This window comes from Polypterus senegalus, chromosome 11, assembly GCF_016835505.1.
Source record: "Polypterus senegalus isolate Bchr_013 chromosome 11, ASM1683550v1, whole genome shotgun sequence".
NCBI lineage: Eukaryota > Metazoa > Chordata > Cladistia > Polypteriformes > Polypteridae > Polypterus > Polypterus senegalus.
The window spans coordinates 161,173,941-161,189,691 of record NC_053164.1 but is presented as its reverse complement, the minus strand read 5'-3'; the positions used below and the strand labels follow the sequence as shown (position 1 = coordinate 161,189,691).

The 15,751-nt window shown below is 37.0% G+C and overlaps 1 protein-coding gene across 1 annotated transcript in view; it reads right to left on the bottom strand.

The window, feature by feature from the left end:
• Positions 1 to 11,195, bottom strand: part of cd9a (CD9 molecule a) — a 126,325-nt gene extending 115,130 nt beyond the window's left edge. Inside the window, exon 1 of the mRNA XM_039769978.1 lies at positions 10,996 to 11,195. Within this exon, the coding sequence (XP_039625912.1) occupies positions 10,996 to 11,061 (66 nt within the window). The 5' untranslated portion in view covers positions 11,062 to 11,195. The remainder of the gene's footprint in view (positions 1 to 10,995) is intronic.
• Positions 11,196 to 15,751: the final 4,556 nt, after the last annotated feature.

Below are 15,751 nucleotides of genomic sequence, written 5' to 3'. Positions count from 1 at the left end.
CTCTGAGCCGTGCACCCCCATCCCTCCGTGTGGCAGGAGAAGGCGCGAGGACGGTGCGCCAGTTTTCAGTCACAGACGATTGTGTGTTGGTTCGTTCCGTGCATTGTTACAATGTTGCTTTTCTTGCTGATTTAATACATTACCGATTTTTCAAATGTTAATTTTCTCCCTCTGCTTAAAAATCATTAAAAAACCGGCCTGATTATGCGGCGTATGGTACGCTGCGGGTTGGCTAGTTATATATAATAGCATAACTTACTTCATAATAACAAGAACATTACATTTAGTATATGTGAAAATAAATTTGAACATTTAGCAACCAAAAAGAAAGCTGGAGCTTCTGACACTGGTGTGATACGCCAATATAACTCCTGCTGAAGGAGTTTGCCCTCACCAGGATGTCAAAACTTTGTATAAATGCATTTTTCATATTATTACTTACCACACTTCATATTTTACACATTGATTTTCAAACTGATGGTTATGGTTACATTCATTGTCATTGGTATCAGAACAGGCTTGACCATTTTTATAAAACGAGTAGTTTCTATTTTACTAGTATATTCTCAATTAAAAATATTTAGCATTTTGAATACCTTAGTAGTAGAAAAAACCCAATGTGATTATAAAAGTAATAATGAGGTAATTTAATATACATTACTTATTATTTTACAATGTACATACAAATACAGTCATGATTCAAAAACGACAAAGGGCTCTCTCGCATTCATTTTTTTGGCTGGTGGATTAAAAACTCTTAGTGGCACCCAAGGACAGGAAACTCCAAGGTTAACCCCAGAAGGTCTCAAAGTATGACACGTTTTCTTATGCATTACTATAAACATCTTTGCACGACTTTACTTTTGGGGATGAATGGCATAATTTAAATGAACAACAAGATATAATAATGACATAAACAATGTAGCTTTTACACCTTGGCAAAGAATTTCAGATTTAAATAACTAAGAATGTGACATTAAATATGCTACAAAATTCTGGCACTGACAAAAATAAATAAATAAATAAATAAATAATAATAAAAAAAATTTCATTTCATTGGATAGTTTACGTCACTAATATTCAAACTTTTGGACCTGGGGACTTTTCCAGAAAATAAAGAGGGCCAGGAGCCAGTACACCATGTTACAGATGCAGCAGTGAATAATGTTTTTCACTTTAGTCTCTCTGTATTATGGACAAACATCATTGTATGTTCACCAAAAATGGTCACATTTCAAAGTAAACTAAAGGCGCTTTTCCACTGCATAGTACGGCACAGCACGGTTCAGTACAGCTCACCTTGGTTCAGCTCAGTTCGGCTCGGTTTGCGTTTCGACTGCAGTTTAGTACCACTTTAGAGTGGGCGGGATTATTCACGTGTCGTTAGAGTTGCGCCGCCTCAACTGCCGTGACACCGTGGAACTTTTACAACAACAGGCAGACAACGACAACACTTTAGCTCGACGACGCGCAAGGGTAAGCATCTAAAAAAAGCACATCACTAGCTAACTTTTATCACTGTTGCAAAGCATAAAATGAACTTAACTGCCAGTGTAACATTAAAATGCTGATTCTGTATATTACAGATCTTCCACATTTTGCAAAAAAGTCGCCGCAACAGACCATCTGTTTGGACATTTAACCGTGCTTCAGAGTGGTGGGATGTGATTGTTCCCGGTTTTACAAACCCTCAGTGGCTGGAGAACTTTCGAATGTCTGAAGAAACATTCATCCACTTATGCAACAAACTGCGTCCAGCGATGGAGAGACGCGACACAAACTTCCGCGTGTGTGTACCTTTAAAGAAAAGAATAGCCAGTGACGCAGTAATGACGATTTTCTCCGGCCAATCAGTGACCAGCAGAGTTTACACGCCACTCTTTGGTAACGGTTCGGCGCGCTTGGAACCTCGGCTGAGGTGGTACTAAAAAAAGGACCAGGTACCAGGTACTGTTACCAGTGGAAAACGCCCCAAAAGTGAGCTGAACTGAACCGTGTCGTGCCGTACTATGCAGTGGAAAAGCGCCATAAATGTGTAAACGGCGGTCACTGTCTCAGTACATTGCAATCTGGATTCTACCTCTTATTGTTAATGTATGTTCACTGATGAACCTCATTAAGACTCCCAGATGTACATAGCTCCAAACATGATCAAAATGCACGCTGCAGGTCTGCTGGAATTATACTACTGTGTCCAAAATGTGCACATTTCCTCCTTAGTGAATTTAGCTTTGACCTTGTTTCTACTCTGTAACAATCTCCTCTACCTGAATGCTATATTTGGCAGTCTTGGCTTCAACTGCACATAAGCCATTTGCAGTGACAGTCAAAGGGTTTCTAACAAAGAAAAGCCTTTCACTCTGTAGTTTGAAATTTCCATAACATAGTTTTGAAATTCTCAATGAGACTGACAAAATACCATCACAGAAAGTACATTCAGATTCACAGAACTTGTGCCACTACACAGAGTGAGAAAATGTACCATTTTCCCTTCAGATTGTTTAGTCCAGGGTTGTGCAAAATGCGGTTACTTTTTCAAACAGCTCCCCACTCTTTGCACCATATCCTTATAGTTGAAAATTGATTGTGTCTAAGTGGGTAGTTATACCACACAGAAAGGAGACAACAAAAAGTATCAAGAAACACTCCAGAGCCTGGCCCTTGCTCAGTCATTGTACATCATTATACTAAAGGAGGGTCATGTGCTCCACTCTGCTTTCTTTCAGCAACATTTTAAAAAGCTGATTCTGCAAGCTTGATATAGAGCAAACGTGGCTGACAATTTTGGCGACATCATTCATGGTCTCTAGCAGAAAGCTGTATTGCTAATCATCAACCATCAACTGAGCCACATCAGTAAACTATGAGGTTTATTTTACAGAGTTGCAAATGTTTCTCTTTAAAAGAAAATTTCACTGCAGCAAAAATAGCCTCTCATGTTGCATGAACATTCAGGGGAAAGGGCACACTTCATCACTGCAGTATCTTACAAACACAGATAATTGGGCTGTACCTGTATTATCCATTGACTCATCAGCTGCAGACTTCAGAAGGTGCAAGAGCTGAAAAATCAGTCTTCATGCAGAATTTTAACCCTAAGTGCTACAGATGGATTCGGACGTGGGTACTGGTTTTTCTCTCTGTCAATAATCACAACTTTCTTTCCCACCCCAGCAAAGGGTTTCTCAAGCATGCCTAAAATGCATTTGTTTACCAGATGAGCTCCAAAAAAATGACTTGCCATTTTTAGTCAATTCTCAAGTAACGCGAGATGAAACTGCTGTTGCCTTCTACTGTGTAGATACTGTTGTATAAGAACATTTCAGGAAAGAAATTTTGTCTTGTCTGACAGGGCTAACAGGAGCCAAAGCACTGTTGGAGCATGACATACTTAGTTTCATACTGCCCTTTGATTTTAGAAACTTTAGTGTGGTATGGCAAATTAAAGTGGACTGGTGCTGGCATGGGATGGTAAAATAAAGGCAAATTCACCTGCTCATTGAGGACTGAAATGTCCATTTTCAATGTCTACCTTTCTAATTGGACTGGTGCTGGCATGGGATGGTAAAATAAAGGCAAATTCACCTGCTCATTGAGGACTGAAATGTCCATTTTCAATCATTTTCAATGTCTACCTTTCTAATTTTGCTGCTGCTTGTCACTGTTCCTGAGGTCATCTCATTATAAATACATAGCAGCAGAAGCTTATTGGCAGTTTTTAAAAAAAAAAAAAAAAATTGACCACGATTAGAGGTTAAAGCTGTTACATTTAGATTGGTGGGCTGGAATAGGCCCGCAGGCTGGACTTTGAGAAGCAGTCATTTGTTACAATCCTTTACTGTTTTAACTCTTTGAGGGCTGAATGGTTTTCCAAAAAACTGTTTTCTGAAAAGCAATGGCTTCATGCAGAAATATGTAACATAATACAACATAAAACACCATTGTTGCATGCTGAGGCTACCAGTTTGCCATGAATGTGTGGCAGACTTGCTGCCAGGCTGTCTTTGCGTGGCTGGGGCGGCAGCGGCAGCAGCAGTCACCGTCTCAGTACATTACAATCTGGATTCTACCTCTTATCATTGTTAAGTGTCAGTCCTCCTAGGCGAACAGTGCCATAGGAGTGTCAGCTACTTGAACCTGTGCCGGCACCACATATAGCTGGGGATCAATCAACTGAAGCCAGAAACTCACATTCAAAATCGGAGTCCAACAAGTCATAGTCCAGTTCAGAGAGAATAGGCAAAACAATGTTGCCAGAATATTCTGCTTTATGCATCCGCTTTGTTCTAATCCTCCTTGATAGAATCAAAACTCTCACAGATAAACTGGAGGTACTGCATTTAAGTGAGGCATACTTGCGAAGTGTGCTTTGTGGAATACCACCCTCGGTGGCACCTCAAAGATCTAGCTACATTCAGGCATTAAAATCAGACAGTGTGCCAAGTTTAGTGATTGATAGGGGTCATCATGAGTTTGTACTTTACTGGTGCACTTTTCAAATATTCATGTTATGTATTTTTTAAAATGTCTCCATTCCACCGTGACTTCTTAAAGATTGGTGGTCTTTAACTGAAAGTGGGCAAAGAACACGTTTTATACTTATCAGGGAGAGAGTTGCATACTCCTGTTTAGTACACCACTAGTTTTCAGCTGGGTGGGACCTTGATAGTTCTGCTGCTTCACAATAAGGAGATCAGTGTTTAAATTCTGGATGCTACTTGCATAGAATTTGCATATACTCTCTATGTCCATGTGAGTTTCCTCCAACAGTCCAAATGCACGTAGGTCAGGTGAACTGGCATTGCTAAAATGGCCCCAGCATGAGAGTTTGTGTTCACCCTGTAATGGACTGGTGGCATGTCCAGGTGTTGTAGCTGCCTTGCACTTAATGATTGCTGGGATAAGCTCCAGCTGCCCTATGGTCATGCCTTGAATTAGCAGTGAAGGAAAATGGATGGAATAATAGTTCTCTTTAGATTCTATTATAGTTTCTAAAATAATTTACAGACATTGCTACATGCTCCTTTCATCCATTACGTTTTGTCCACGTTCTCTGTATTATTTAGTGGTTTTAATGAGCTTTTGGAGATTGCAATTGCCTTTCTAATAATCCTCTATTTTTCTACAGTTAAAACCAGTGGATCACACCTTTAACAACAACATTTACCAACTTTTTTTTTTTTATTTTTTTTATTATAGATCCAGATTGTTTAATTAGGAATAAAAACAGTCTGTAAACACTTCATAATAAATCCAACCACAGAATCGATATATTCATGAATAATGTTGTCCATGTCAACCTAGAGCATTTTCCACTCCACATGAGGTATAAAACAGATTGGCCAGGCAAGCAATGGATTACTTTCTCATTAGGTGCTTCCTGTTTCAGTATGGCCTTGTATGCATTCCAAAAGGGAGATCAGCAAAGTCTGGGTTTGCTCTCAAGATTTAGGTTTGCGTCCTTAATTTATAAAATCATATTCAAACCCTACTCCCCATGAACAGAAATAAACAAGAGTGGAGCAGATAGCATTTAAAATATGGGAACGGAATAATGCTGGCAATTTAGCCAAAAATTGAGATTCAACCTCTGTACCACTATTAAATATGATATATAATTTAATATATCCAATTAGATTAAAATTCTTTGTGCTACATGTACATGCTTTGTTATTAAGAATTTAACCTTTTATTTGTGGTGCATCTACAAAGCATTAATTGCTTATACATTATGCATAATTGCATGAAAAAAGATCTGTAACTTTCAAATGAATGTGATAAATGAATGCAACACTAAAAACATTTTTGATAACAGGATTCTGTGTGTGCAAAGTGATATAACAAAAGAGGAAACCTACACAGAATCATTTGATTGCTCAATTACATAAAATGCAGATTTCATTTGCAATATCAACTGAATTTAACTGAAGTTTCTCTTTTCCCCCTCCTCCCTTCCATCACCAATATTAAAAAGTAATACAGGTGCCACAAAATGAATTTAACTACATCTTGCTGTTTTAGCCAATAGGAGGCAAGTCAGCAACTAAGAAGGAGATTGCATGTAAAACTGCATGTTGGCTGAAGTAGCAAATTCTTTTCTGTCATTGAAAAGGTTCTTTAAAATGGTGATTTTAAATCTATTATAACAACAACAAAGTGAATAGCAAATATGACAGTTATCTTTCCATTTTCTTTATGATAAAGGAAAACAGTTTATGCTGGCTGTGGTGAATTTTAGCAAATTTTACCATAAAACAGCAATAGAGATCTCTAATCGGACATGGACCAGGAGGAGAACAATACATTAAGGTGCTTGAGAAATGCTTAAAAATATGTTCTTAGTACAACAGTTGATCCAAAGCAGAGCAGTGGGGTAGGGTGTTTAAAATACAGAGGTCCTGTCCATTTTACAAAACACACAGTTTGGAGTGGAGTGGTGACTCTGAGGCTAGGGATCTGTGCTGGCAATCAGAAGGTTGCTGGTTTGAATCCTGTAAATGCCAGAAGTGACTCTACTTTGTTAGGTCCTTGATCAAAGCCCTTAACCTGCAATTGCTTCATCCTGGGTAAAACATTAATCTGCATCCAGCCCTGCAAATGGGTCCTCCATTTTACAGGGAAAACTTGGGGGTTGGTGGCAGGATTGGTACTCCAGTCACTGTAAAAAAAACCTCACACAGTTCCAGTGTCACCCACTGCACTTGGGTCCCAATCCAGGTGGTTCATTGTGTGATGGGTGCGGCAACACTCCATCAGCACATGCTCCAACCTCTCTCTCCCAATCTCACCATTTAAAAGATACATGGTTATCCATTCTGCCTAAGTTGTGTGCAAAAAAGGGATCTGTAAAATGCCACACTATTCCACAGCATGTAGAACTTCAGATTGCTGGTTTGCACAAGGTAAAATTTCTGTTTTTACATTCAAAATGTCAGTTTCTGCATTCAATTTAAACTAATTTACCAAAAACGTATTGTGTGGTTAAAAGGATTTGTGGCTATTGTACCAATTCTATGAGTGCTATAAAAATTAAGATCCTCAGAATATTAAGGGCTATCCTATTACATTTTTAATTGTTTCCTCTTAATGTAAATTTTTCTATCTCCTAAAAGTACTGTAAATGTTAGGATAATTGGCCATTCCAAATTGCCCCTGAGTGTATGTGAAAATGTTTACTTCATTCACCTGCTGATGCACATTTTTATAAATCAAACACTCTTTTTCATAATATCTTGGTTTTGTGCCTCGTCACTAGTATCCACTACACTCTCATCAATTAAGTTGGGATCAAGAATTTAATCCTGTTTATCTCTGTGTTGAAAGGCAAGTCCTTGACCTTGGCCACAACAACCACAAGAGTATTAAGAGGACATAACACCAATTGCAGTTTACACTTTAGATTTTAATCAAAACCAAAATTTTGGCACATACAAATTATACATTCAGCAGAATATGGTGTGAAATGCTTAGTTGCTCCACTCCAATAACCATGCTTTAAGAAGAATATAAAACACACAATGCATGATATTATTAAAAGTAATGGCTAAATAACTGAATAAGGAAAGTGTATAAGGAGATTAATTAATTAAAAATTAAAGGGAAGTTACAAAACTGACTACACAAGTAGTTATTTCTTCGTTTAACTGAAAATCACCCTAGAAATGTAAAGCATTGGGATTTTAATGTAGTTATACAGTATTTGATATTTACAAATATGTACTTGATGCCATGTTTGGAAATACTGTAACAGTTGAGAACAATAGATAAAACTGCTCATCTTTGCAATTTTTTTTTTATATTACATTAGCTATAGAATGCAGTCTTCAGTTGTGTGTGAATGTAACAGATATGATGGCAAAAGCCATACTTAGACACTAAAATAGTGACCTACTAAATCAATTTAAGGAAACTGCAGCGGTGTCTTAGAAATTTACTGAAGTTTGCACAATCACACTGAAAATAGTTTCCCAGACACACAGTAAAACACAATGCAAAATTTGCAAAGCAGACAGTGCACTGCCTGGCCTGGAGATATTAAACTTGGACAAAGTGCAGTTCCATATTTCACAAATCATCCAATTTCCTGACAACAAACAGAAAAGCAAAACTTTAGTGTTATAATAGTTACAGAATATCACACACCACTACCTCTGTGCCATCTGAATGGCACAACAACAAGGGCATCTTGATAATCATAATCAGTGATAAGAAATTAGCCTAATTTATACATATACAGTTTAGGTATCCCTAATCTGAAATTCCAAAGTTTGAAACTTTGAGTGCTAACATGGCGTCACCAAGGTTGCCTATAATTATTATTTTGAATTTTTTTTACTGCTGAACAGATGTGATCATCATACGTGCCGATTCCAAACAGATTTATTCATTCTGAGCATTTGGGTTAGGGTGTCTGGTCCAAACACAACAAAGCATCAATAAAATTAAAGGTTCAAGTATAAACAAGGAAAAAGAGGAAAATCGATGTTTAGTAAAAATATTGGGAGTTAATGGAACACTGAATTTTATGGAGGGAATAAAAACAGAAAAAATGGTTTTAAATTTGGATTAAAGAAAGAGGAAAGTAGGAATACAAAAAAAGCAGGGAAACGCGTTTTAGGTTAAAATTAGGGATTGTACAAACGTAAAACAACAATTTTATTACACAATGAAGAGGATATTGGTTAGGCTATAAAATTAGGGTTTGTAAACAATGTGTTTAAGGCAGAGGATGGGGGTACCAAGGTTGAGAAAAAAAGAAGACTTAAAGTTGGGAAAAGAACTGGTTAACAAATTTAGAGAAAGGAGACTGGTATCGGTTAGTGTTGGGGGAATATGTTTTAGCAAAGATTGATAGGCCATCAGAGTAAGGATTTAGGCAAGAGAAACAAGTTCTATTGCACATCAATGTTTTTAGTGTTTACACTACATAGTAGATATATGAAAACAGACAAAAGCTATTTCTTGGTTTTACAAAAGCAGTTGACTAAACATTAGCTCATTTATATTGTGTTTGAAGAAATATTTACTAACATTAGTTTAGGATTTCCTCTTAATCAACCTTAATTTACAGCCTGTATCCATGTTCAGAATATTTGAGTAATAGCTAGCATCACCTTTACCAGTTATCACTCACTTTTACTCTTGTACTCTTATTTACAAAAAAATCACAATGTTAGATGCGGATGTCTTGCTTTTGATTGAATTTCATTTTTATAAATGAGTCGTGTTCTTTGAAGAACTTTAAATTTCTTGGGTGTTTAAAAAAAATGCATACAAGTATTTTTATTTAATCAGTCTTCATACATGTAGTCCTATCTATCAGCTATCTAGTCTGGTTCCTCTTCTCTGAGCGGTTAGGACATTGCAATCTAAAGCCAAATGTTTCATAATTACTTTGAATAACAATGTTTAGATAAAGGGAAAGAATTTTCTTCTTTACTGTTTTAGAACCATTAATCTCTTAATTGGTTCATGGAATTAAGAATCTTTTTCTCAGGGACTGAAAATAGAAGTAATCCCAGATGTCTGGGTTAGTAACTGACACGTGTAACATTTACAAAGACCTTGCAGTTAAACAAGTACCAATCAGAAGCTTGTCTCATCAAGAATAAACAGCAAGTCCACCTGCTTCAAGCAGTATTAGTAGTAGGCACACACTCTGAATAATATTACTTTTGAAGAAACTGATATGGAAAGAAAACTGAAGTGCAATTTGTTAAAAGAAAAAAACACCACATGGCTGGCTCTTATGATGACACTTAGACTACAAGGTGTACTACTGCAAAGACTACAAAAGAATCCTTGTATTTATACAGCTGTCAGCATCAGAAATCAATTTGTTCCAATAATGCCTGCCACTATACTTAGATTTTGGATTTACCAGCACTTTACAAAAATGTCTAATTAGTCTCATTTGCATTTCTAAGTTCTGTTAAATTTTAATCATCATTATTACTGCAAAGTACACCATTAAAAAAAATTTTAAAAAACCATGGTGTAGGGTTTTCCCTGACAATTGGAATTTCACGCCCACACTCGCACTGAGCCAGTATAAAATGGACAATTAACCGGTGAACCGACCAGAACTAGCAACAATGAAGTCACTTCGATTTAATTAATCTAAATGTTACCTTAAAACAGTCATCTTAATTACTAAACAGTGTATGCAATTTTGAAATACGCAGCCTTCAACTAAGAAACTAATCCAAAAATAAAAACTAAAGTAAACTGAATCAAACTGATCTACTATGCGTCTGTTTGACAGAACGTTTTCTCCGGAGATCTGTATTAGCGTGTGAACATCCACTATCAGACCTTCATCAACCAATACTGTTTTGTAAATGCAGGTTGCCTAAACTGACTACAGACCAAACTGAATTGAACTGAAAGCCGTGTTATAAAAGTAACTATATGCCTATAAATAACATCATCAACCGTACCAAATGCTAATCGAGACTATAAAAAAAAAAAATCACTACAAAAGGAAGCTAATGTCCAACTACACGAATTCTTGATCAATAAAATTTCGGTTATCATGTAAAGTTAATTAGTTAAAGATTAACAGAGGTGTAACAATTTAATCAAGGTTTCAAAAGTCAGTCTCTAGAAGTCTAAAAGGTTCAATTATATTTTAAAGGTAATCCGCTGCTATGTTATGTTAGCTTCGAATTCTCTGAAGTGTTTAGCTTGCATTGCAAGTACATCTCCACATCTTTCTATATTCAAGCGTCGCATAAAACCATAGACCAAACAAATTCTTTGAGCAAGCTGTAACAAGCAACATTCTTCACTTCACTAGTCTATTTCGAAATATTACGTCTGCCTTATCCGTTTCAATGCCAAATTATCGTTTCTCTTTTGCATCTGAAAATACGCACAGATGCCCAAATGCAAAATGTCACCGAGATAACATTAAATAAAACGGGAATAAGAGATAGATATTCACCAAATGCTTCATTTTGTATTGTTTTAGAAATAAAAAACGGCCATACTTACCCAAAAAATAAAATTAAAGACGAACAGCAAATACTTGATACACTTCATTCCTCCTCTAACCGGCATCTTGTTTTTTCCTGGTTAAACGGTACCAGGTTGTTCAGGCAACATCAAATGAGGCTTCGCTCGCTCAGCGCTTTAGTCTGTTTACTTGTACTGAGTGACGAAGCTTCGACACATGAACACCGCCCTCACCGTTTGCAAATCGCTAGATGACCGACATTTAGGCATTTTGTAAAGTGGACGTGGGGTAACTCCAGCTCCTTGTTAAGCATAACTAAATACACGTGGCTAGAGCGAGGCCGAGTGACAGGTAAGTGCAGGGTGTTGTGAGGTCTCAACGATCAGTCCGAAAAATAGTACTGTACCACCACACTAACCAACACGCAATCACAATCAACTTTACAGCTTGTCTTGTCCTTGGAGGAAACGCACTCACATACATTATAATATGTGTATTCTTGTCGTAAATGGTATTAGCAGGCTTCAGGAGGATATAAATGTGTATTAGGCGTGTTTGACCACAAAGACAAGCACGAAGTACAGAATATGAAGAATTTAAAAATGTGCCCAAACCTGAGACGATGCAGCATGGTAAATAATTAACTCAATTCTAATAAGTTAATACAACCAAAAATTATGGAAAGAACAAGATAAGACTGTGCAGCTTTTCATTTCAATGTTAAAGTTAGATCAGTCGCTCATATCGAATGACATACAGCTTTGCTGAATAAGGTGAATGATCCACTGTGCAAGAGCACTATATGTCAAAATTTTTCCATTTTTTTTATCTGGTAACAACTTTGAAAAAACTGGCATCACTTTGTAAACCTTAAGTCTATAATTGGTGAAAAAATAAAAGTTTGTTTTTGTCACAAGTCATTCCTTTGAACCATAAATGGCACTTCTGGCACTTGCTAAATGTAGCCAGACATCTTGTGCTAGTAGTACAGTCGCCCTTTACCAAATGGTGTATGACCAGGGCCATCTTAACTCATGGGCACGCTGGGCAGTTGCCTGGGGACCCCATGCTAATCTATCTATGTTGTGACTTGCTGAGTGGTTGTGCAGGTGGGGCCCAAGTGCACTGCTTTGCCCAGGGACCTATAATGCAGTTAAGATGGCCCTGTGTATGACCAAGAAAAATATAACATTAAATCTCATGATAGGCCTCTTAGACTGATTAGTAAAAAACTCATTTGACGGACTTGAAACAGCCAATCCCAATATTATTAGTAAATGGTTATAGACAGGCATGATTCTGATGCAGTGGCCGGATCTTTATTGAAGAAATCAAATCTAGACTCAAATATACTTAATATCAATACAACAATTTGAAAAACAACTTTTGTTTTTAAAGCAATTAGCAAATAAATAGCAGCCTCACAGCTTCAGTCTTACAATAATCTTTTAAAATTTTAAAAGTTTTGGTGCAGCAGCATCAGTGACAACTACAGTACAAAAACAATCTTAATTTGTGTCATCCAAAATATAGTAATATTTTCTGATGGAGGAAATGCTAAAAGTATAATTATTAAGTAATAGTGACCTTTTGCCTGTTTGTAGCCTTAAATGTTTGCTTCTGCTGAAGAAAGATATCCAAATCGTAGCACAGTAGGACACACTTATGAAATCTTAGTTACAAAAGAAGCAAAGCATACAGCAGTGGCACAACATCTCTTCTTGTTGAAACTGAAGAACCCAAAAAGGATAAAAGTGCATTGCATTGTCCTTAAGAAGAATTGGCACATCAATTTTCTACTTCTGTATTGCACAGTTAAATGAAAATATCTAGTACTTGAAGCACTTATAAAAATTTGTAAAATAAAATGAAAACTAAAAGGGAAATATAGTATGTTCGTAATTTTTCTTTAAAGTGGTTAAAAATTTACTTTAAAATGTTTACGATATTACTGCAGATATTGATATCTTCAGTGTTTTATTTTATTTTTATCACTTTAGTAAGGTACAAGATAAATCTACAATATTTTTAAAAAGTTATTTTCATTTTTTATTTTTCTTTATTGATATATTGTTAGCTTTAAGTGCAACTTTTGGTTTGTCGCATTAAATCATTTGTTTGTAGGCTGTTGCGAAAAAAAATATCTGGTGTTGATTTAGCAAATTTGTATTGAAGTGTTATTTGTATGAGCTTTACTGAGCTTTACCAAATAAAATTCCATGCAGCTATTATTATGGGAAAAATACTCATGTTATTTAGTTTGTTGACCAAACTATTATATAGTTTTCCTTCAAGCGCATTTTCTTATGTTACTTGCAATTATTAAAGAGAGATGCAGATTTGAGGAACACTGCCATCTGCTGTGGTGGGGAATGAACTGCTCCCAATAAGCCCATTTCCCCAGTCCATCCATTATAGCCTCCTGGCCAGGCATGAATCCTTTCTTTATTCCGGCCAAGATGCCTGTCCTTAATTCCTGGCACCTATGTTATTTATGCATGTAAATTCTGCATGGTTATGTAGTTTTCCATTGTTTTATTTTTGTGAATTAATGACGGTACTGTAAGCATATACACAGTAAAGAGCCCGTACAAGAAAAAATGACTTAAACTGAAAGTAAATGATTTTTATCAAAAAATTAAAGCATCAGTCCCTGGTCCTATAGAATTCTGTTTGTGTAATGACCTTATGGAAGACAGATCCATACAGACAAGATCTTAGAAAAGAACACCATAACTTATTATGTGAAATATAGCTTTGCTAATGGAGAAAAAACTGTATGTTGTGCAGGAAAATTGAAAAGTACCAGCTAGATATATTAAAATCCTCTCTCTCAGAAATTACATCTGTTACAATTACAATGACATCCTCTAGTGAGCCCTGTGCTCACTGCCCGGCACCGTGAAACTTGATTGGCATTTGCCACAGAATACCAGAATTGGCAGGTCCACCACCGGTGCCCCGTGCTTTTCACAGATGAGAGTAGGTTCACCCTGAGCACATGTGACACACATGAAAGAGTCTGGAGAAGCCGTGGAGAATGTTATCCTGCCTGTAACATCGTTCAGCATCACCAGTTTGGTGGTGGGTCAGTGATGGTCTTGGGATGCATATCTATGGAGGGACACACAGACCACTACAGGCTAGACAACAGCAACTTGAATGCCATTAGGTATCAGGATGAAATCCTTGGATCCATTGTCAGACCCTGTGCTGGTGCAGTGGGTCCTGGGTTCCTCTGGGTGCACGAAAATGCCTGGCTTCATGTAGTGAGAGAATGCAGGTAGTTCCTGGAGGATGAAGAAATTGATACCTTTGACTGGCCCCCACGCTCGCCTGATAGAAAACCTCTGGAATATTATGTTTTGGTCCATCAGACACCGCCAGGTTGCACCTCAGACTGTCTAGGAGCTCAGTGATGCCCTGGTCCAGATCTGGGAGGAGATCCCCCAGTTCACCATCCGCCATCTCATTAGGAGCATACCCTCCCAACATTGTCAGGCATGCATACATACAAACTACTGAGTACGATTCTGAGTTGCTACAATGAAATTTTGGCTAAATGGACTAGCCCGTTGCATCATTTTTTCACTTTGATTTTTGGGGTGTCTTTGAATTCAGTCATCTGTAGGTTGATAATTTTCATTTCCATGAAAGGGCATCCTTTCATTCCTAACACATTACCCAGTCCATAACAGTATAGATATCCAGCATGATTTTTTTTCCCATTGAGATATCATGTTTTCAAAGTGTTCCTTTAATTGGTTGAGCAGTATATATATATATATATTTGTAACACAATGAAAACTAAGTAAGTGGTACTTGTCTTTGCATGTAAAAACGTATTTGCTTTTAATTAGTTGCAATTTGGTTTTGGCACACTGGGACATATTTAGCATCCTGAGTTCATCCATGTAGAGTCTGTGAGATCTGTGAAGGTTTTCCTCCAAGTCTTCTAATTGTCCTATCATAGCCCCAAAATGAACAAGTTAGGGCAGTTTACAACTTTAAACTGGCTCCAATGTGAGTGTGTGTGGCTACAGTATGTACTTGTGTGTACCCTGAAACTAATTGTGCTCTATCCAAGTGTTGACGAGAATAGGCTCCTGCATCCAGCAATCCTAAACTGGTCTGAAAATGTAGTGTACAGAATATTTGCAATATGCCTAAGATTAGTTATTTCTGCTGCATGTCTTTTTACCTAAACCTATATTATGCAGGTTGTAAGACCACAGAATTACTAATTTTAGTGATTTTTGAAGCAAATACAAGTTTATCAGCATAAAATAAGCATGAAACAAAACTTCCTCTAAGTAATAATTTCACTTATTACTATTATTATTATTATCTGCGGTGGGCTGGCGCCCTGCCCAGGGTTTGTTTCCTGCCTTGCGCCCTGTGTTGGCTGGGATTGGCTCCGGCAGATCCCCATGACCCTGTAGTTAGGATATAGCGGGTTGGATAATGGATGGATGGATTGATTATTATTATCTTGTATTTATCAGGACACAAAATGAAAAAATAAATAGCACATTTAGTGAGACATATGCTTCAGTATGTGTAAATAAGTAATGCATAAATAACCATTTTCAGCCTTGGTTTCCACTTGTACAAAATGCAAAGGTCCCATACACTACAAAGTTAATACTCACAAACTATCTGCCTATCTGCATCATTTACAATTGGCTATAAGTTTCACAAGTCTGTTCATAACTTTTAATGTGTGTCTTCATGAAGGCCACCAGAAATACCTTTAAATTAATCAATGGGTCTTGAAAATGCCTGGATGATCCA